The sequence below is a fragment of the Haliotis rufescens genome, unplaced genomic scaffold, assembly GCF_023055435.1.
Source record: "Haliotis rufescens isolate VD_foot unplaced genomic scaffold, xgHalRufe1.0.p SCAF_11, whole genome shotgun sequence".
Classification (NCBI taxonomy): Eukaryota; Metazoa; Mollusca; class Gastropoda; order Lepetellida; family Haliotidae; genus Haliotis; species Haliotis rufescens.
In genome coordinates this window covers 9,317,875-9,341,102 of record NW_025963791.1, presented here as the reverse complement: position 1 = coordinate 9,341,102, position 23,228 = coordinate 9,317,875, and the positions used below count along the sequence as shown (strand labels likewise).

Genomic DNA, 23,228 nt, shown 5'->3' with positions numbered 1-23,228 from the left:
AGATGGCAGAGAGTGTGTTGTGTTGTGAGTGTGTTGTGAGAGCTTGTGTTGTTGAGAGAGATTCGTTGGGTGGCCCGAGCATCATGGTGTGGGATTGAATGTGTACATGTCTTGCACAGAGGGTCGGCCCTGTGGTCTTCAAGAATATCGGTCCAGGGAGAGGCAATTGTGTCACAGCAGCTCGGTACATTGACCAAGTCTTGAGACCACACGCCATACCTCATTTGGCACGTCGCCGCAACCACGAGTTTCAGCATGATAACGCCCGTGCCCACACTGCGAGAACAACAAGAGACTTCCTCCGGCAGAATGGCATCAGAACCATACAGTGGCCTGCCCTCAGTCCCGATATAACTCCCATTGAGCACCTGTGGGACGAGATTCAAAGACGGCTGAATGACGTCCGACCAAGGCCGACAACTGCAGCTGAACTGCGTCACTCGTTCCTCGGAGTGTGGGCCCAAGTGCCTATGGCCTTCATCAGCCGGTTCATCCATTCCATGTATCGACGTTGCATGGCAGTCATCAATGCAAATGGCGGACACACGAGATACTGACTTGTGATGCTATTTTCTCAGAGACTAGTGTTGTGTTTCACTTTTATAACATTTGACACTTTAATTTCAACCTTGATGATCAGTTTTTCCAAGTTTCACCTGAAGCATTACTATTTGTCAAATTCATAATGGTAATTTTGTAAATCAGACATTTTGTACTCATTTGCAAGTAACTTCGACAAAGTGTAAACTTTTAGTGAGACTATTTGCAGAGTGGAGGATATACAAGATATGTACGCACGCATATTGTGTTAAAGTATGCTATCAATACGACACACAACGCCCTCTTGGGTTTGCACAATGAATTTCAAATACCAAATTGCCGTTGAGAAAACGCAGCAAAAATCGATAATTTTACAATTTACTTTCATTCTGAGTAATCAGAATAGTTAATAACTATGCGAACGACGACCCCAACAAAGATTACATCTACATAATATATAGCTCGATAGTGATAACCTTCATATTAAAACACGTTGTTTACAGGTAATGCTCCTACAAATACTTACTTTTTCTATATTGAAATTGTGTGATTAGCGCTGTGTCCGGTAGAAAATTATAAGCTAACCCTTACTGATTTTCAGTGATCGATTCATATAGTTTTCATCACTGTTTTGCGGTTTACTCTCAGTGGAATCTGTATTCGCAGATAGTCGAGACTAATTATTCTCTTGGGTTGACGTTTGAAATATCCCTAACTAGTGTTTGCAGTAGCGGGCAGATGGAAGACTAATTCCCTTTCACCACGCGGGGCAAAGGTGGTGCCGTGATCTAAAGCGCCGCTTTTCGCTATGCAGAGTTCCGTCTTGAGGATCCGCTGTATATGGTTCGAATTTCAGATTCAGCCCAATTATGCCTCTTGATCCATAACCATGGCCTGCGGTTTCGAAAAGGTCGCAAAGGCCTTCGACGTGCATCTCTTTGGATTATCACCACCATTAGCCTGAAACGACGTAATTTAATTGAAATAAAATAACAATAACTGATTCACTGCTTTACCAAACAAGGTCAACAAGGAGTGGAACGGCTTGGTTCGGGTACTTCTTGACAAGAAGGCGGACATGGTGATCACTTCCCTCAAGATCAACCCTGAGAGGAGTACAGCTGTAGACTTCTCTGTCCCATTCCTTAAGACTGGGATCACCATCATCGTCTCAATCCGAGACGGGGCCATATCACCAACAGCCTTACTTGGTATGGCTACTGACAATACATTTAATGTTATTCACATTTTGGATCAAATAATTCAGTTTGCACGTCAAGGTCACAGATGCCGATTCTATTGCAAAGATTGTTTTAAAGTATTTTTGTAACGATTTCATAAAATCTTATAAAATTGGCATCATTCAAGACAATATATTTCTAAAACTTCTTTCGAGAAGGAGTCCAAGACTACATTTCTGTCATAAAGGTCTTTGTGAAATGCCACTAAAATGGAATTCACACCAAATGCTATCAGTTGATAATCAGAAACATGTCCCTTCGAAGTTATATGTTTGAAGTCTCTTTAGTGCCATTACAAAAACCTGTCCCTTCGAAGTTATATGTGAGAAGTCTCTTTGGTGCCAGTACAAAAAAACTGCCCCTTCGAAGTTATATTATGTGTGAATTCTCTTTAGTGCCATTACAAAAACCTGTCCTTTCGAAGTTATATGTGTGAATTTCCATTAGTGCCATTTCAAATATAATACAAATCACAAAAGTGGTTTCAAGCAACCTGACCAGTGAAAGATCCGGGTTAGAATAGGTCTTCAGCAACCCATGCGTGTCGTAAAAAGCGGCTATGCTTGTCGTAAGGGGCGACTAACGGGATCGGGTGGTCAGGCTCGCTGACTTGCTTGATGCATGTCATCGTATGCTGATTGCGTGGATCAATGCTCATGATGTTAATCACAGGATTATCTGGTCTAGACTTGATTATTTACAGACCGCCGACATATGGCTGGAATATGCTGATTGCGGCGTTACACAACAAACAAATAAACAAACAAACAACTTTGTTCCGAATCAATTCAGAAGAACTGCAATGAACATCATGCGTGTTTATAGAGCCCTACGACTACCCATCATGGTGCTTCATACTGCTGTTCAGTGTCCACGCAACAGGGGCTTCTATCTTCATCTTTGAGTGGCTGAGTCCCTATGGATTAGACAGGGGCAGCGCACTATCTAAGGGTAAGTACCAAATGTGATAGAAGCAGCGGCTTATCTGTCCCAACCCAGTACTGTCTTGTGGTTAGTCACTTGGCGATAGAATCTGAATGACGCACTCGTATTTATGTAAATACTGGGACTTTAAGGAGTGGTTGGTACCGTACCCAGACTGAATTATCACGATGTCATCACTCCCATACTTTTTCAGTAGAATCGTGGTCGGTTATCTATAATGAACACTGGCCCACTAGTTATTGCTGACACTATTGCGAAAGTAGAGCACACGAATTATTGTAGTGGTACTGTGTTATCAACATGGCAACATCTTCTTGGGTTCGCTCAAAGCATTTAAATTTCATCTAAATTGCAAGGAAGGCTAAATAGCTACCTTAACTGAGACGCTACCGCGAAAGTCGATAATTTTACACATTACTTTCATTCCAAGTAATCAAAGTAGTTAATAACTATGCTAACGATGAAAGTTTACCACTAGATGATTATAATGAGATGGGAAAGCCATCTGTATTCTAGACATCAATAGATCAACATGCATTTGAAGTAGGGAAAACTGCAGCGTTCCCTTATGCCAAGAGATCGGTGACACGTTTCAGCTTTATGAATTTCAAGAATACACTGTATACATTAACATAGAGTTTCATGCATTTTTCTGAAAATTGGCTGTATTGAATAAGGATGTCTGGGGTTGGTGTAAGACAGGTAAAGTGTGCGGCAGTGGCAGCTTGAAGTCCCTTCAGTTGAACGTGCCATATGGACTAACTTCAAGCTGTGGAGTTGGCAGTTGGTGTCCCTTTTTGGGACTCTGGATGTCAGCCATGATGCCCCAGTGGAGTCAGGAGAAATGTGAATTCTGCAACAGCGCGCTTGTGTGTCATTCATAACCCCGAGGCATTCCTTACTTAATTGCATCTTACGTGGAGAACAGAACAAGTCAATCATGTACACTGTTGATTATTTCGGTGAACCATATGACAATATGTTTTTGGATGGATAAGCAGTTTCTGTAATGATGTGATACAAACATATTAATTAGACTTTGAAGAGGTAAACACTTTGTCAGAAGATAACGGCTATGTAGATTATAAACAAAAGACACCGGACGAAACGGGGGCTTTAAAATGGATAGTTCGCGCAAAATCACTTCAGATACTTAAATTTGGGAATGTAATTTGTCAAGGAAAAGAGTACAATCGCGTAGATTAAGTTGTACAAGATATAAAAATGGTGTTTCATTTCTAGTGTCATGTATTCTGTAAATGAATATCAAAATACAGGCACTGACCCCCTCAGGTATCTGCATATCTGCATTAACGTGAAAACGTAAAAGTCCCTATCATGCATGTAGGTGACCAAGGTAGATACCACTTAGTGTCAAGTTAGCAACGATAATGTATTGAACAATTTGCCTCTTTAACGTATTCTTTGAACATATCAAACGTTTAGGCCATGTGACGTAAAATAAATACGCTAGAGAAACATCCCACCCTCTCGTAGCTCCTTGAGACTGTGGATGTCCATTCTTCAAAGCCATCTTCAAGATTAATGTCCCCTGGGCACCGTAGCTCAGTATTGTTTTGCCGGTTGAATAGTTTTCACTGCCACTTGATGCTGATAGAGGACTCGTTTTATTATTTCTGCACGGATGCAACTACTTTTCAAGAAGGCCGTTGTAATATATCTTGATAATATACTGCCACGGGAAAGCTGTACAAGAAAATGGATGAGCTATTCAGTCTTTCAGTCAGTTACATTTGTTGTGCGTCTCGTTTTGGCTCCTCAACAATAATTCGTTAATAATCTATTTTCAATTGCACAATATACATTGATGTTAAAATATGAGCCCTGAAAAAATAACGTGTGTGTACCAGCTGAAGAAAACACACACAATTAGATCTGGTTTTTACTCTTCATGGACGTGTCTGTGTTGCGTGGTTTTTATTGATCGGAGTAGAAGATGATGTTCCGGAGAATGTTTTTTGTTGACGATTGAGGTCAGGCACGACGTCGTCCTCACAAATTGAGAATTGCGGGAGGTACTAACTGATAATTTCCTTTTTCTTAACCTCTCCGTCGGTGTGTGAAAAAACCTTGTTTAGCATTGGCGGGGGAAATGTACTGCACAGAGTTAGGTAGGTTAGCTGAAGCAAGATGTCCCAGGGTCTTCACTCGTTGCAACATAATACTAAGCAGTGGTCTTGTGGAAAACATCAGTTTATGTGATATACTGTCTGAGTGAGTATGAGGACGATTATGAAATTTAATGACAATAAACATTAAAAGAGCCTTTCTGAAATACATCTCCGAGAGTTAGAGAGCAAAGCCCTTTACACTACATGGAAACACGTCCATATACAAGTTTAGCCTGATATAATGGCAATAGCAACATAAAGGTTGTCAGAAATCTGCAGTGCATAGTTTGAATAGCGAGCTTCGATTTGGGAGGATGTGGTTATGCAAAGTTGATCAAATACTGCTTGTAGAATTACTTCGCAACGAACCTTGCATACATTTGCATCTTCGCAAAATGCCAAAGTATGCCTCTTAAAACCCTCATTCTTTCATGGTTACTGCTTTATCATTTGCCTTAAACTTCTTTTGGGGGCTTGACAGTTCACTTCTTCAGTCGACAAAATAGTCGAATTCAGTCGATTTAAATATGATCCGTATGAACCATAGCTCATTGTATGCGACAAAGAATGGGGTAAAATAAGGGTCCGTTGTGGTCCACATGATCTGTATGATTTAGGAATTGGGGAAGAACTAAAGTATATTTATTTCAACAATTGCAACAATTTGTGTAACTTATGCAACACAAACTGCATAGAGGTTTTAGGGCTGATTTTAAAGTTGTATAGGAAACGTTTTGTAATATTTGAACATGAGCAAGTTATTTATCCAAGCTGAGTTGGTCCAAGTTGATGAGAACAGGACAAATATACGATAACCAATTCATGTTGGGTCACAGGTTTGATCATACTTGTATCATGTGTTTAATTTTGATCATGTTAGAAGTCCACATCTTGTGAGTGTCAATCACATGTACACGTTTGATAATGTTGATTTCAATATTCCTGCAATTTATTTTTCCGCAACTTTAAAATTTGACATTTCCAATGTGCAAAAATGCCCCTATCGTACCTCGTCCCTTCCGTTGGAATACGTTCTCCTTCAGCAGACTTGATACTGATTGCATAACAGACTGGCGACCCAAAGATTACTAGGCTCTTGACATTTCAGACCACAAGTTCTCCCTGTTCCGTTCCTTGTGGCTGATATGGGCAATGTTGTTCAGTGCAGCCGTTACAACCGACACGCCACGGGGTATCTCCAGTCGCTTCCTCGGGAACATGTGGGCTCTCTTTGCTCTTGTGTTCTTGGCCAGCTACACTGCCAACCTCGCAGCCTTCATGATCACCAAGAAGGAGTACTACGATTTGTCTGGTATCCAGGATTGGAGGGTGCGTATATGTGAACCTGCGTCTTCATGCTTTGTACAGTATTCCAGTTATATTATGGCTTGTCACCTTAATGTGGGAGGAAAGCCCGAACTGATGCAATTGCCAGACATTTACCACTTTGGTGAAATCCACGAGGACACATTGAAATGTGTTCATCTTTTGTGGAACAACATGAAAAAATCAACTTAATTTATAGAGAAACCGGCTCAGCAGTTAAGGTTAAAGCTCTGAAATGACACAGCTGTCCTGTTGATCACAAATGGATCAAGTATACCCTATATGCACAAAGCGATGTGATTTCGTCTAACGTGCTGATCAGCTAAATTATAAATGTAGACAGTTGGTATACGTAAACCTTTTATGAAAACTTCAAGTCACTTTAGACATAACTGTAGCTTTGTGGCCGATTTTAGCAACAATATATCAACTGACATCTGCAGTCTAGAAGTCTTAAATAGTTATACGCTACAAAACGATATTTCCCATTATTGACTTTGAAAAGTTATTTAATTAAACAGAGCTCGTTAAAGCATTCTCAACATGAATAATAAACATTTCAGGAATGATATTTTACCAGTAACGCGTGTATGGTGGTGATTCAATACAGTCTTCGGTACCATTATATTGTCATCAGGAGTTTGTGTAAATCGTGTATATGGAGAGGTTGCGTGTTGCGGCTCAGCTATACAAAGCCAGTCTAGACAGAAACTGGGAGGAAAAGCAGTATAAATTTTAATCACTTGCTGTGTGTTAGATTGTCATGTGCTATGATAGGACACGCAAAGCATCACCCAAGAGCAGGACAGGAGCTCGGAGTTCAATTGATACATCAATATAGCGAGACATCATCTGTTCATTGTGAGATTCAGTGGTAAAAGGGGATAGTACGGGTCCCATACAAAATGACATTATCTCGTAGTCGATAATATTAATCACCCCGGCGCGTGTTTGTGTACAGATTATGTAGAAGCAATTGTAATTGGTGAACAATTGACAAGGAAATGGGTAAATAACTAAAGTTATTATTATAGTCCATAACTTGTGTTTTACTCTTGAAACACACTTTAATACATCTATATCGTGAAATACTTAAGAGAGCCCGTGTTTCGAAAGTGAGCCAGTTATTGAGTTCAGTAATAGTTTCAAAAATGTTTTGACAAATATGTTCTATCAATGATTGAATAGTACTATCAATGCTAGTTCTAGGTTCTTCCGGCATAAAGAGTTTAAAAGTCCCCTGGAACCAGAACAGAAACGTTCTCATATAATTGTGAAATAGAATACCGAAAGGCTTTGAGCTGGGCTACTAAGAATCGAGGTAAATGAATGTAGATGGGCTGATATTGATGTAAGTTTACGGCAGTATCCTATATGTGAAACAAGTATAGAGGCTGAATATAATTCTACTTATCCTCACTATGTAAATATCTGAATTACATCTGTGAAAGAAGACGTAAGTATGAAACTCCTGTACATTTGTAAACTTGAAGCTGCCACTACTTTTTGTCATGTGCCACACTATTTGAAATGTATGTAATGTATATGGGCCAATGGTCTTAGTACAACTAAAAGACTTTAGACATCAAACAGAGTTTATGAATAATGCTTTAAAAAAGTCTAAACTACCCAGGGATTTGCGTTTTCTATGTTAAACTTAATTGAATAGTCTCGAAGAAGAATTCGCTGCCAATGAATTCAGTTGCTATTCCCAAGACTCCTGGAGATCCAAGTATAGACTACAAAACGCTGACGCCAACTGGCTTTAAATGTCCTGTAATTACAAACAATGTTTATGGTTACGTGCGTCTCATTGAAGGCATTAATTACTTTTATGGGTATAGTTGTTGGAGGCACCATCTGTTAATGCTTACAATGCACTTTATTTGCATTGCAGTTTGCCAGCAACATGTAGGTACCTATTATGTGAACGCATACAAATAATGGTGCTTGTAGAACAAACAAGAAAATATGGCATGAGTCCACCTGCGTCGCTTAGACTATTGCAACTCTCGTGCTTCAACATATCCTTACACTAGTTGTAGTCTTCGGACAGTTTTGTGAAATTGTTTATCATTTGTATCATATTATATATTCTGCTTTGTACGTGGTAGGGTGGTATTCTGGAGGCCTGCAACCTAATAATTTCAGTGAACAGAATTTGTTTTCAAGTTACAGATGGAAAGATGAAAATACACTATAATCAAACATTTAATTAAGAATACTGTTTACCTTTGGGATCAGACCGACCAACCCCAACGTGCAAATACGAAAACAATGGAGATAGCTCAAGATTGCTATCAGAGTGACCTCCCTTTCCTAATATGAACCACCGTGGTTTTGACGTTATTTTGATAGCACTGTAGGCAAAGTGCTTTGTACAGTGGGAAAAGATGCCCATGTTGATCAACGAAAAAAGTCATGTTAAAGGAACTTGATATTATTCCAGCTCCAAAACCCGAAGGCCATGAAGCCACCATTCAAATTCGGTACCATTCCTAATGGCAGCACAGAGACGAACATCAAGAGCAACGACCCCGAAATGTACAAGTACATGAGGCGCTACAACAGGCCATCCGTGGCAGAGGGCATCAAGGCAGTCACGCGACAGTGAGTCATCTCCTTGCACAACCCTCTCACACCCAACTTAGTATTGCTGGTACAGTCACACGATTTCATTGGTTTCTGTATCCGCAAAGGGACGAATAATTGTGATCATATTACCCTAATTATAATGGGAAAGTTATTTTTTAAACGTCGAACAGCTTTTTTCTGTTATCTTATTATTTCATGGAAATCGGACAACTGCATTTCGTGATGATACAGATTATACGGTTTTACAATGCATTAGTCTATTTTATACACAAGACACCGCCTGCAAGACAGTTCAAATATATTGTTGCCGTTTCAATGCTCACAGGAGTAAAAGAAAGTAACACCTTACATTGTATGTCCATTAAAACTGATGTATTGCAATGTTGCATTCCCACATGTCAACGTTATCGTGTAAAGTACCCACAACAAACTTAATGAAGTTATAATATAAAATGTAACTCTGTCAATTTAAAACAAATCTACAATTTAAAAAAAATAAATGTTTCATCTTCATACGAATTAAAAAATAACACCTTAAAGCCTCCGAAAAGAGATTTTTTAGTTGTGTTTTTCCAAACGGTCACAATATGACAGATACGAAGATAGATCCTAGGTATTTCGTCGAATTGCATATATAGCACTTCGCCTTCAAAGTTTACACTTTCGACATTTACATTAACCTTCAAGTTTATATTCACCATGGGATGTTGTTAATTATCACTTTTGGGAACACTTTTATTTATAATCGATTTTTGCTTTAGAGCATTTTAAAATTATACTTTACCACCTAATGCATAAACTGCGTCCATACAATGCATCCCGATGTCCAAATGAATTTTCAGTATGCACAATGGCATTCTTTAGGTCGGGTTAGCCGCGGCAGTTGACAAAACTTGTTCGTGATTGGTCATTACTGATCAGAGTGGTGGTAGGCTTGGACAAATCTGCTCGAATTGTTTGAACAACACTTTATCTGCTGCATTTACGATACCACGGCTGACTGCTGGAGATTCGCTCCGAACACGGGAAACTGTGAGGCAACACATTACCATCGTGGTATGTTGGGCGCTGACATTAAATCTTTTGTTGCTACACGGAAAGTGATTGCAACCTAATGGCCAGCTATAATTGCTCTGTCCATCTATTTGCAGTAACCGAAGTTCTCGCCATCTATCAATGCATATTACCTTCTTGTGAACCATTAATGTACTTTGTGTATTTTCGCCTGACATAACATACATTGCTGCACGAACTGAAACTCCAGTTCAATCCCCTCTGTAGCTGTACAATGAGTTATTTTGCCATTATGGCAAAATTTGTGTGAAGAATAATGGAAAAGGTTTGTTTCAATCACAATGTTAGTATTGTCCGTTCATCTGTTACCAAGTATACCACTGCAGAATATGTCATAGGTACAGCTTGTCTTTGATCGGGACACAATTGTTGTTGATTGTGGATAGTAGAGGAAAACAGAAATTAGCGCCACTTTATGCAATAGTTCAGGAGCTAACCGTTAAGTGGCCATATATATGTTTAGAACGTTAAGGGTGATGACATGCCACAGGTCATAATCTGAGAAACAAGAGAGACGATCTTTGACCAACTGATCCTGGCACCTACATGTACATGTAAGGGGCGCAACTTAGCATGACGAAATGTGGCAGCCAGTGTTTCAAAACAAGAAACCTTCATCCAATTTCAGACACTACGTACGTTACTCTTCAGGAGCATATGTGGGGTAATATCAGAAAGTGTGTGTGTGTGAGAGAGAGAGAGAGAGAGAGAGAGAGAGAGAGAGAAGAGAGAAAAGAGAGAGAGAGAGAGAGAGAGAGAGCGCCTGACCAATCCATTAAGTCTCCTCTTACGAGGACCAATTTGGTATGAACATTGTCCATCACGACTTTACATATCATCTAAACATGATCATGTTATCGAATGGATTTTTGGTAAATATTCGATTGGTAAAATTATATCTCAGCTTTGACATGGCTTATTTAAAATTGTATTGATCACTGGTTAGGTTCCATAATATTTGCAAACGGTTGCCCGACGCCCAAACTTCCACAAGCTATCATGACATGACAGGAACAGGAACGGTGTAAACGTCTAGCTAACCCAACAACGTTTGCTACACAGACAGCTCCATGCCTTCATCTATGATGCGACTGTGTTGGAGTACCTGGCTGGACAGGACAAAAAGTGTAGCCTCATCACCGTGGGGAAGTGGGGAGCCATGACAGGGTACGGAGTTGCTTTTCCCAGGGGGTCCCCATGGATCGACAAGGTTAATGGTGTCATACTTCGACTGACACAGAAAGGTATGTATTCGTATTCATAGCGCAGGGTATGGTGAAGTTGTACGTGGTATACGAAGTAATTTTCCATGACTTAATCATTCTGCATTCAGAGAATATTTATTCATTGCTTCTTGATGGAACTAGCATGGTTATGCTTAAGTTTTGTACTGGTATATTTTAACATGAAAACAGATCAATGTTATATATATGCATATTGTCATTATGAAGTATCACAGAAATAATCCTGTATTTGAATAGGGTTTGATAAATACACATCATAGTGCACTGTTAAGAATAACAGATATAACAGATATGCAATCTATGCATGGAAGAGAAGCTCGAGATCCTCATGCTAACATCTAACAAGCTAAACAAAAGAAGCGAGCTCATTTCCACCTGTCGCCATGGTAAACCCCCAAGCCGAGCAAAAAAGAAAGGGTCAAACCAAAAACCATGTTTCATTATGCCTGATGATCGTACGCAATACCATGGGTGCGTGAAACTCAGAGTTGCAAAATGACATAAGGAAAGTGTATCCAAATCTGTGTGTGTGTGTGTGTGTGTGTGTGTGTGTGTGTGTGTGTGTGTGTGTGTATATATATATATATATATATATATATATATATATATATATATATATATGTCAAGGACTAAAGATCTTATTGAGTCCTTAATGTAAATAACTGTTTCATTTATATGTATCCCTCGGTCTTTTATTCTTATCTCTTGTTGTTACTATATTGTTTGAAAATGTGATTTGGTGATAAATTGTGCCTGATTCTTTTCACCATTTGTAAATATCACATGTTGAGACCTAAAAAGAAAACGCAGGCAGGCAATACCATTGGGACAGTTAAACTACAATTGTAAAATAGTATACACTATGAAGCTTCTGGTTTAAAATCGTCTTTGAAATATCTTCTTGTAGGAGAGATGGAGCGACTTCAGAAGTTCTGGTTGTCTGGAGCATGTCATAACAATAAGAAGAAGGATCCTAATTCTAACGGCTTTGGTCAGGGGGCCAAGAGTTCTTATCTGGGCATCAGAAACTTCACCAGCGCGTTTATATTCTTGGCTGGTGGTATTGCCTTGGGCGTCATCTTGGTGGTCTTGGAACATCTATACTTTCGCTTTGGTCGGAATAGACTCAAGCAATGGGACAAACGTGGCTGTTGTGCCCTTGTCAGTTTGGTGAGTTTCATATCATAATGTTTGCTTGCCGTTGAATATGCCCTTGTCATTATAGTGAGTTGCATATCATACCGTGTGTTTGTCGTTGAATGTGCCCTTGCCAGTATGGTGAGTTTCATATCATATTGTTTGTGTGCCAGTTGAATGTATTTTTGTCAGTCTGGTGAATCTCATATCATATTGTTTTCCTGCGTGTTAAATGTGCCCTTGTCAGTCAAGTGAATTTCACAGTATTAGGTTTGTGTGCCAGTTAAATGTGCCCATCTCAGTATAGTGAGTTTCATATCATATTGTTCGTGTGTCCGTTGAATGTGCCCTTGTCAGTCTAGTGAATCGCATGTGATGTTGTGTGCTTGTCAGTTGAATGTGACCGCCGTGTCCTATCTTGCACAAGTAGTCATAACATACAAGCAGCTGGAGCGCTGTAATCTCAACAACAAACTAACCCAACAACCTTTGCTACTCAGACTTGTGTGACTTCTATTTTGCACATACATTTGTGTGCCACATGTGTTATACGTTCAGAACAGCGATATACACATCTAAGTTACAATTAGCGAGACGTCCATGAAGTGGTTTGTGCGTTGTTCACCGCGGTTTATAGGTAATACCTGCAATCAATAATTTAATAAGGGTCTTTAAAGATACGTACGGAAGCTGAAAAGGCTACATTGGGTAAATACGGATAGTAATTGGTACTTGTAACACAACTTATCTGAACCTCTGTTAGCAAGTTATTTGTACTACTACTACTACTACTACTGAATCCCGTCATATGTCCTCACAGTCCAAAGGTTTTCAGAAGTACATCACTCTATTACTGCTCATTTTGCGTTGGGCAACAAGCCATCACGTACTGTTTGAATGAAAATGTGTTATTGGAGGGTCTACCGATAGAGATGTTGTCATAACTGATTTTCCCTGATCCATTTGTATCATTTTCATCACGTTTTTTAGCCCTTTTCGACATATGGAATCTGTTAAAACAGATATGCGTGTCTGATCAGTTGACGTTTTGGGTTGCTTTGAAGCTGAACTTGAGGTGTAGTTGTATGTACTGAGATAAAGATGAACCACAAAGGCTTTCTATTGTTTCTTCATTTCAATATTTCAAACTCAGCCGATCCATTTTTGTGTTCTTAAATATCTTGTTATTTTCACGATTCTTTGAAGGTACAGACTACTTTTTAAAGAAAAATATTTCAAGGTGTAAGGTGTTGACACCATGAGGAATCATGCTTGTGTGGCCTTTCTTGACAAGTGGTTTGTCGTGAAAACTGCATCATTCTTGTGTTATATTTCTTGACGAATGGTTTTGAAAACTGATCACATTGTTTTGCTTGTATTGACAAATGTTGTGTTAATCTGTTATCGTTCTGTAAAACATCTAGTCTGTGTTATTTATGGTCAATTATCATTGAAAATGACGTAAAACTGCATGAACAATGTCATTGATAAACGAATATACACCTTAGTTGGTTCACAACTATTTAAACCCGTCAGTGCAATGTTGATAATGGCGCCGCGATAATGATCAATTCTTGAAAGTTTAGGAAAAGTAAAAAGCTTTGTAATGAGGCTGCGTTGAGCATGTCTCCAACGATCAAGGTTTCGTTCAAATTCAAAGCTAGCTATTATCAGTATCGGTCAATGTAAACTTGGAAATTATTATCTTGCCACAGAGCATGGGTCGATCTCTCACATTCAAACAGTATGTGACCAAGGCAATAGATGTCCACAAACGGCATCGCTGCACGGACAGGACTTGCCAGGCCCAGTTTTGGGAGGTTCAACATGAACTAGATGCAGCATTGGGAAAGGTGGACAAACTACAAACACTAATTACGTAAGTTGCCATAGAAACCTGAGTTACTGCCTTAACTTATTTTGCCTATGGTAGCTCAGAAGCAGATCTGCAATAAGTTGCACCTTTTGAACGTACTGTATTGATATTGTCAGAGTATTGTAGGTGGAAATCAATAGCAGAAAAGGTTTGATGTTTGTTTCCCATGTATGAAACGTGATTATCTTTTAAAAATGTCAGTAAATGCAGTTTCTTGTCCTCTAATTTGAATCATTGACATGCTAATTATTATTGAACACGTTTATTACGCAACATGGGTAATATGTGAAACTTCTTCTTCCGCCGTGAGACCGCCTCCACGGGCATGAGGAGAGCGTCGGCCCGGATAGCGGTAGGTCGGGGGTTCGATTCCAGACCCCGTCGTACCTAAAGTCGTTAAAAGAGGGTACAGGTTGTTACCTGCCTGGCGCTCGGCATTAAGGGGCTGGTTGGCTCGCTGTCAGTATACTGTGCCAAAGTGGGGTGTTCATGTTAGACTGCGGATTGGTATCTCAGCGGACAAGCACTGTAAAAACGGCTTTAGTCCGGACTAGTATAAGCACACACACACACACACACACACACACACACACACACACACACACACACACACACACACACACGCACGCACACACACACACACACACACACAGAGAGAGAGAGAGAGAGAGAGAGAGACAGTGCAATGATCTTGAACGTGACGTGACGTTAAACCCTATTCCACATCACCTCTTCCGCCACGATATGGCTGGAAAAAAGCGGCGTAAGAGTATACTCACTCACTTTTTCAAACACTATTACAACGAGGCATATCAACGTATGGATCATTTCGGGTTCAGAGCCCAGGTTTTTTACATGACGAACACTTAAGCAAACCCACCGATACTCACCGATACCCACCGATATCCATATCTATAAATTATATATATGTTCTTGTATGTTTCTTATAGATTATAACCTCCGAACATATCTCAATATTTAATGGATTTCTGGTGTTTACTTCCAGAAATAATCGACTCAATTCTCACTGGAATATTATACACGAACACAAACTTACAGTATAATTAGCTCTTGGCATGGATCCCTGTGGAGAAACTTTCATACATACAGAAGTATGTATAGCTCGTCTAGACTGCATAATTTCATTTCACAAAGCCATCCGATTCGTGGTTTGAATATTACTTTGTAATACGTTAATGAGCCATTCCCAGGAGACAGCTGATGCTTGATACTACATTGTCTACATGAAACGTTACTTTGGTAAACCCGTGTGTGTACTTCAAACAGTCCGTTTATAATCCGTATGGTTTTAAGACGTTTTTTAAGACGTATATATCCCCTCCAAATATATTGTATGCATACAAACTTATAACTCATCTTTGCATTTGTGTTCTTTTTGAATTCATAGACATATAAAACAACAGAAAGAAGATAGATGTGTGTGGAGATTCGAGTCAGAAGGTCATCCAAACTTAAGTCCAGCTAAGACGACAACTCCACTGAGAGAGAATGCTGAAGAGAGACATGTGGAAGGTGCATGTGAACAGCCAAGACGTCGTCAAGATGATGCGGACAAGAAAGGAAGTGATGTCTCACAGGTTGAGAAGGTCAGGGACGAACTGATGAAGCTTCTTCAGGATGAATGCGAGCGAGAGAGCGTCATATGAATTCTATTTCGTTGACATTTTGGTACGGTAGCTAATATTTGTGGCTGCCTATCTTGTCACTTCAACGAAGCTTCAACGAGCATTCATCAGTATTGATCACAGTTGCAGCCACGCGGGACCTTTAAATATTAAAGAACATACATCGATGTGAGAAAGCTCAAATGACAATATGCTGACGTGAAATGATTAAAAAACACCGTGTCTTCCAATCAATACATTTGTATACCTTCCATCACTACGTGGCTCATGGTGCACACATATAAACCATTATGGGAGAGTATGTCTGTGTGACAGTAACATGTCGACACTGACACCCTCTGATATTTGAACATAAGACAATGGCATCTGGGGTTTATTTAGGACTTGAGTTCCATCGCTACTGTTTTCAGTATTTAACACTGACACGTTTACAGGGACAATACAATTACTTTTGGGACAGCCTTGATGAAGCCATGTCAACAACGAACACTCTGCTCCAAATTTCCTTGTCCCCTTTAATAGATAACCTGTTTATTCTTGCCATGCAATGGGAACATAAGAATAGATTCGTGCACGAACGCTGTTTTCGATTGTTTATATTTAAACGACGCTTTGTTGACTAACCAACTATCCGTTTCAAAAGTTGTTTCCCCGTCGCATTCCCTAGAGAGGCAAAGCGGAGATTGACGTCAAATGTCAGTGCACATTGCTCACACAAACAAGGAGAACAACAGCAATAGCTCTGATGTTCCGACATCAACGGAACCGTTAGAGGTGATTCTGTAATGTTTACCCAAACGTAGATTTAGCGTTGGATGATATATGTCATTGCCTTAATATTGAATTCAGAAGAATGTTTTGAGATTGTTACTGGAATGATTATGAGGCATCATTAAAACACTTGCACATACCATCTGTCACGAAATCATACAAACATTCATACCTTAAGAAAGATTCAGTTCCATTTAGCAATGTTGTAAAATCGGTAGAATGATCGGGCTTCTTATAGTGTATATGTCAATAGATGCCAATACAATAATGCTTATCAGAGCTTCCTAACTGTACATAGAGCATTGGCTTCAGGGTAGTAACGTTTTGTCACACTGTTATGTATTTTCTTCGAGAGACGTTGGTAGTGGTTGGTTCCCACAGTTTGTAAATAAAACCATTTTCCGTTTTCCTGCGTATGGATGCATTCAAAAGTACGTCCCTTCTTGTATGAGATAGTACCTTTGGCAATGATTGTAAAGGAACGGATCATTTTATCTGCCAGGTATACAAGTGTGTTCATGCTTCGTTCATCTTAACACGTAAACTTGGTGTTAACTGTCGGAAGGGACACAGTCTACATAAGGGAGATGGTTTCGGTACAACTATAGGATACGTTCTTTACTTTGTTTCCAGATTGTAACCGGTTATTCTGTCTTCTTGACATTTGGTAACCTGTTCCATTTTGACCCAATTTAAAATCTTCTTTAGGGTTATGGTTACACCTATTTTACTATCCTACACTTAGCATTTTGTAGGATTTTGGTGGGCTAAAAAACACATTCTATAGCTTGCCCTCCCACACGCTGTATGTTTACATGTATACGACTTCTTTACAAGTATATCTATATACAATGTATAGTTTTCATCACTTGGTAAAAGTAGGATGAATACTTTTTGATAGGTTATATCGCGACCGAGAACGTAAAATTGCCGATTTCTAACTTATTCTATTCTGTTATATTCTATTACCTTTCCCATTATTCTGATTAATGAATGTTCTAAATTTATTTTTAATGTTTGAACATAAAATCCATAAGAAATTAAAGGTTTAGCCGAACAATTGCCTCATTACAGCATTTTCCATGTAGATGTGGTAGATATTTCAAAACATTAATTTGTAATCTTGTGTATCATGTTATGACAGGATACATCTTCAAGGACAAATGTCTATGCATGTAATTTACATTTTGTATAACCTGTTATAATTAGGCTACCTGGCGTTTGTTGACCTGGTTTAACGTACCTGACAATTAGGGGAAACACAGACACGAGCAACGAAACGATACCACACTGAATGCGAATGAGCAGATGACCTGTGACGTTAAATGGCAAACTTTTTTTGTCTGCGTTGGTGTCCTGTTTCTTCGGGGAAAAGTGTGTAGTACTATTGTACCAGGGAACTATAAACAGTGCTGATATCGCAGGTCATTAGACAAACAGAACAAGTCAGGTAACATCATTTACATTTAAATTACACAGACATATATATAATGCAAATGTGTTATGTTATCTCCTTTTATGTTATATAATTAAACACATCCAGGTCAATAGGATTTCACTTTTTCTTGGCTAAAGGAAGGTGAACATTTCGTACTTCTTGACGTTATCTTGGGATGGCATAAGATTACAGAGAAAATGATTAAACAATGCATGACGATCAGACTTTATTAATCAGACATTTATGTGTCTGTTTCTTTCCTGTGGTTTCTTTCTTTCATAGTCCACAATGAGATGTTCTCTTATAGCGCTGACATGCCATGCATCGGCCTGACAAATATGTTCTTTTTTATACAGAAGCCATTCCGTGAAATAAAATGTATTGAAGGTTGTTTGCCGTCCTTTTTGTGATTAATATATGTGACTTTTGTATGGGAGAGTACTCAGTGGAACATATATATATATGTGATTGTCTCCCTTTCACTAACTGGAGACCTGTGGTATTGTTTCGTGAGTTAAAGCTATTGAGGAGAGGTATACATTATGGATTTCAATGACTGTGTTGGATTATCAAAGTTTTCATTCATTTACTGTAGCATGTTAATCACATGTAACTATTTCAATATACCGGCATTAGTATATATTTCTGAGATTTGCAAGGAAATAAATATGGACGAATTGATTTGTACATTGTATGTGTTGAAGGTGAGGTAGCTTTACGTCACGACACGATATTGTGCAGGTATTTTCACAAAGGCAGCCTTGTCTCGTATACGAAGACTACTAATTTAAACATAATGTACTGATTACCCATTCCGGTCTACCTGAACTTATATCCCATGCCACTGGGGATGGGAAGGTGGGTTTGGGGATCATTTCCAATTAATCACATGTTAAAATAATCCCTCCCTCCAAAGTTCCACCATATAAAACTGCACCGATATTAAACGACATGAAGATTAACCTGTACTTCAACCAAATGTGCATACTATGATCCTGTGTAAAATAGTAAAAGCGATCAATAGCATTTCCATAATCATCGAAATATCTGCTAAAAGCACAGTCCATTGTACGATTCGGACTCTATCATGATCATGTGTGTTTGAATCACTGTCAAAAAGTGATGATACCAGGTGTTCGCGAAAAGTTGAACGTATCCTGCTACACCGAACCAAATACCTGACACATGGTAACATGTTCATTTCCGGCAGTGTGGTGGTTATAATGACTAGTGTTACATCATGGGTATGTGTGTAAACCATTTTACGGACTTTGCTCTTGTCATCTATGGTTTACGCTGCAATTCGAAAGCACAAGCCAATATTTATCACTTAAAACGTTGTGATTCATTTAACCATTTTGATAGGGTTGGTTGGCTGATTGGTTTGTTGTTTAACGCCGCACTCAGCAATATTCCAGCTATATGATGGCGGTCTGTAAATAATCGAGTCTGGACCAGACAATCCAGTGATTGACATCATGAGCATCGATCCACGTAATTGGGATCGATGACATGCACCTTTTACGGCAAGCATGGGTTGCTGAAGACCTATTCTACCCGGGAATCTTCACGGGTCTATTTTCAAAGGGAGGGAGAGTGTTCGCAATGAGTTCTCTACCTCTTTATAACAACTTTGAACAAAGTGTTGCATGTCACAGACGTTTTCCGGGCACCCGTGTGGTGCTGAGCATGACAGAGTGTGAGATTCGAACACACGGTCATAAGTTTCTGGCGGGCCCAAGGAGTGCTCTGCACATCGATTTGAAGTACCTATGATGACTGGGCCATTAGTGCCCCGAATGTAAGTGATCGTTTATCCGGTGACAGAGGTAATATGTGTGGCCAAAGACGTTGACACCTAAATAAAATGTCCTGCCGTACATTATTTGATTTAATAATAGGCCAATAGTAACTTTGGCTGTTTAACAGCGAGATCCAGCTGTTAAATCCACAGATAGCAAATCCACCAATGTTAATTAATTTGTGCGGTTCTCATCTAAAGCTGGTCCTTATACAATAAAGTAAGATATAGAACATCACCATATATTGTAATGAGAGAATAATTGGTTAATTGTCGACATGATTTAATTTATTTCACGGCGTGCTAGCAGCTGAATTTACCTCGGTGGTGATTCCCACTGGCGTGACATAGTGATGAGAGACTTAGGAGCAGAATCATCGGAGGTCATCCGGGATTCGAACCCATGACTAACTGTGAAGAGGGCTCATGCTTAATGGAATTGTATGATTCCATTAACTGCAGCTATTCATCAAATGTATATTACTGCGATTAATGGGGGTTATCATTGTTCTACCCCCTTTTTACAGAAACGATGATTTATGAAATGCTATTTATCTCAGGTATTTAGTAGCGTTTCAAAGGAGTGTGAGTGAGTGAGTTGGCTTTGTAACAGTATTCCAGTTATATCACGGCGTGTCAGCTTAATGTGGGAGGAAAGCCCGTAGTGATGCAGGTATCATACGGTTACCACTTCGGTGAAACCAACGAGCACGGGTATGGTGCTGACAAACCTAGAAACATAATTGGGGCCAACCGGGATTCGAACCCATAATGATAGGTTTCTGGCGTCCCCAGCGAATCGCGGCGCCTTAGACGACTGGGCCACCCGTGCCCGCCGCGTGTCAAAGGAATAATGAACAGATGAAGAACTTAAATACAACATGATATATTCTTTCAAATATATTTAGACCAGTTACACCCTGACTCGGCCATCCTCAAGATCTGCATCTCTGGAATCTTTAAGTTTCGCCCATTCATCAAGTCAAGTTGAGCTGCGATGAATGGGGTTTAGCGACGCCGAAAAGACTATGCACTATATAGCGACGTGCATAAATGTATATTTCTTTATTTACATATAACCCCAGTTCTTATTTTATCCCCTCAATGACGACAAGCTGGATAACAAGTGCCACCTTTTAACATCTTTGGTATGACGCAGGAGGGGATCGAATCACTGACCTTCTTCTCTCTGCTGGACCACGGAAGCGGGTCTCCTGTCAAGGTCTTGTTGAGAGCACAAATGTCAGGTTTCATGTTCAGTCAGCATTGCACGGAAGTATTGGAGTTTCGAAAACAGCAAGAGCATGCCATTTGTTTCTCATGGGCGTTTCAGATTTGGTTATTTATACCATTGGCAGTTCAAAAATAGTGTTTTACCCGCGACCCATAAACAGCGATCTAAAATACGACACTAACCTTTTTCGTTGGCAGTTCCTGCAACATAGCAAAAAGAGGCACATCCTCATGTGACACTGCCGAGATGAAGTATACAATAATCAATACACACATCTAGACGGTGCGTCGCCTGGGATAAGATAAAGATGCACTTCTGACTTATATTCTTAATGTTATCTTGTCGTCTATCGTAGGTAAATTGTGAAACAATAATCAATGAATACAATGAATCAAAATAATTAAACATCAAATATGACTTGACGATACATAATCACCTTATGCCTTTTGTGACAGATGCTAACGGTGGGGCAGGATACGATCATTTCTTCTCGAACACCAGGGGTCATCACAATTTGATAGTGATTCGTAAACACGTGTTTTTTATTTAGTTGAAATCATGCAACAGACCCTGCATTTAGCAAATGTTTCTGAAGCCATATTTTAGAAATTCGTATGAATACCACACCTCAGTGACAGCTCTATCTAGTACAAAGTGCCAAGTGAACTGTACACATTAAGAACTGACACACCGAGAAACGTTTTTTTAACGTAAGACAATGGGCTTCCCAGTAAGTAGGTATCATATCTGTGTTTGAGGCTTATTAAAAGTAATTCCAGTCGGCAACCTCGTTTGCATACCTATCGGATCGTGATACCATGTTTATATGGCTGATTTACTGCAGTGACAATATCCATTATATGATAAGCTGAAGTAAATAATATATAAGGCAACTTTACTATTTGACGTGCCAAATTTCTGGAAAAAACTATTATCCAGTGGCGTATCGCCGAAAGATGGAAAATTCGTGGAATGCCGTTTACGATTGAGGATTAGATACTTCGTGCAGATAAACCAGTGTTATGAGATGTCAATTAATAAATGTGGTTTATGGATGGTCTTGTCAGGCTGAAATGGTTATCGAGACAGGGAATATATGTCCTCCTTAATACGTCCGTCTAGTGTATTATACAGGTGAATTGTCTTTAATCGTGATGGCATTCAGCATGCAGACACATTTGACAGGTGACCCTCAACCAGAGCTGCCCGCAGCATTGTTTCTTGCTTTGTGGAGTACCTTCATCCTTCAGAACCGTTGGTTCATCCTCCTGGCTCGTCTGTGACCATCGATTAGTGATATAAGCTGTTCCGAAAATAATATACCCGATAAATGAAACTTATGAATTGTTTGGAAAAGACGCGTCAGACATAAGTATAGAGATACAGATTCATTACATGGTATTGGGAGACAGTGTTATCTATGTTACTGGATGAGAGACCAAAATATGAAATCAACATGCAGTTTGCAAGAACCTGACACACGTAATCTTTTGGACTCATTTAACAAACCATTTTGCTAACTAAAAGCATAGGTCCAGAGTGGATTTGTGTCAACATAACACAGTCAATAATGGTCGGTGATTTAGTTGATTGCGCATCTTCGTAGCCCGACGGCATGGATCGTTGTTCATAATATCAGTCACTAGATTGTCTGGCCCAGACTCGATTATGTACAGGCCGTCGTCATGTAACTGCAATATTGCTGAGTGCGGCGTTAAGCAAGAAACAAACATACAAACAAATTCAACTGGTGATTATGTCCAGCACAAATAAAGGCAACAATCACGCAGTATGTGTATGCTCTACGAAGAAGTATCATATGTGTATTGAACACTCAGAAGAAGCATTATATGTGAATTGAACTCTCAGACGAAGTATCATATGTGTATTGAACACTCAGAAGAAGTATCATATGTGTATTGAACTCTCAGAAGAAGTATCATATGTGTATTGAACTCTCAGAAGAAGTATCATATGTGTATTGAACTCTCAGAAGAAGTATCATATGTGTATTGAACTCTCAGAAGAAGTATCATATGTGTATTGAATTCTCAGAAGAAGTATGATATGTATTTAACGCTCAGAAGAGGTAACCTCTTTGTAGTGACCTCTTAGAATTAACACGTGTGCAATGTGCTCCTGTAAATAACGTGTACACGGTGGGCTCCTGGAAGTAACGTGTACACGGTGGGCTCCTGGAAGTAACGTGTACACAGTGAGCTCCTGGA

At 39.5% G+C, this 23,228-nt stretch overlaps 1 protein-coding gene across 2 annotated transcripts in view; it reads left to right on the top strand.

Annotated features, from left to right (window-relative positions):
• LOC124146374 (glutamate receptor ionotropic, NMDA 2B-like) overlaps positions 1-18,644 on the top strand; it is a 103,796-nt gene extending 85,152 nt beyond the window's left edge. For both annotated transcript variants that reach the window (XM_046516639.2, XM_046516640.2), the window contains exons 10-17: positions 1,565-1,751; positions 2,607-2,732; positions 5,967-6,187; positions 8,634-8,794; positions 10,916-11,097; positions 12,005-12,267; positions 13,950-14,113; positions 15,519-18,644. In XM_046516639.2, coding sequence (XP_046372595.2) covers positions 1,565-1,751; positions 2,607-2,732; positions 5,967-6,187; positions 8,634-8,794; positions 10,916-11,097; positions 12,005-12,267; positions 13,950-14,113; positions 15,519-15,777 — 1,563 coding nt within the window. In that variant the 3' untranslated portion in view covers positions 15,778-18,644. The remainder of the gene's footprint in view (positions 1-1,564; positions 1,752-2,606; positions 2,733-5,966; positions 6,188-8,633; positions 8,795-10,915; positions 11,098-12,004; positions 12,268-13,949; positions 14,114-15,518) is intronic.
• Positions 18,645-23,228: the final 4,584 nt, after the last annotated feature.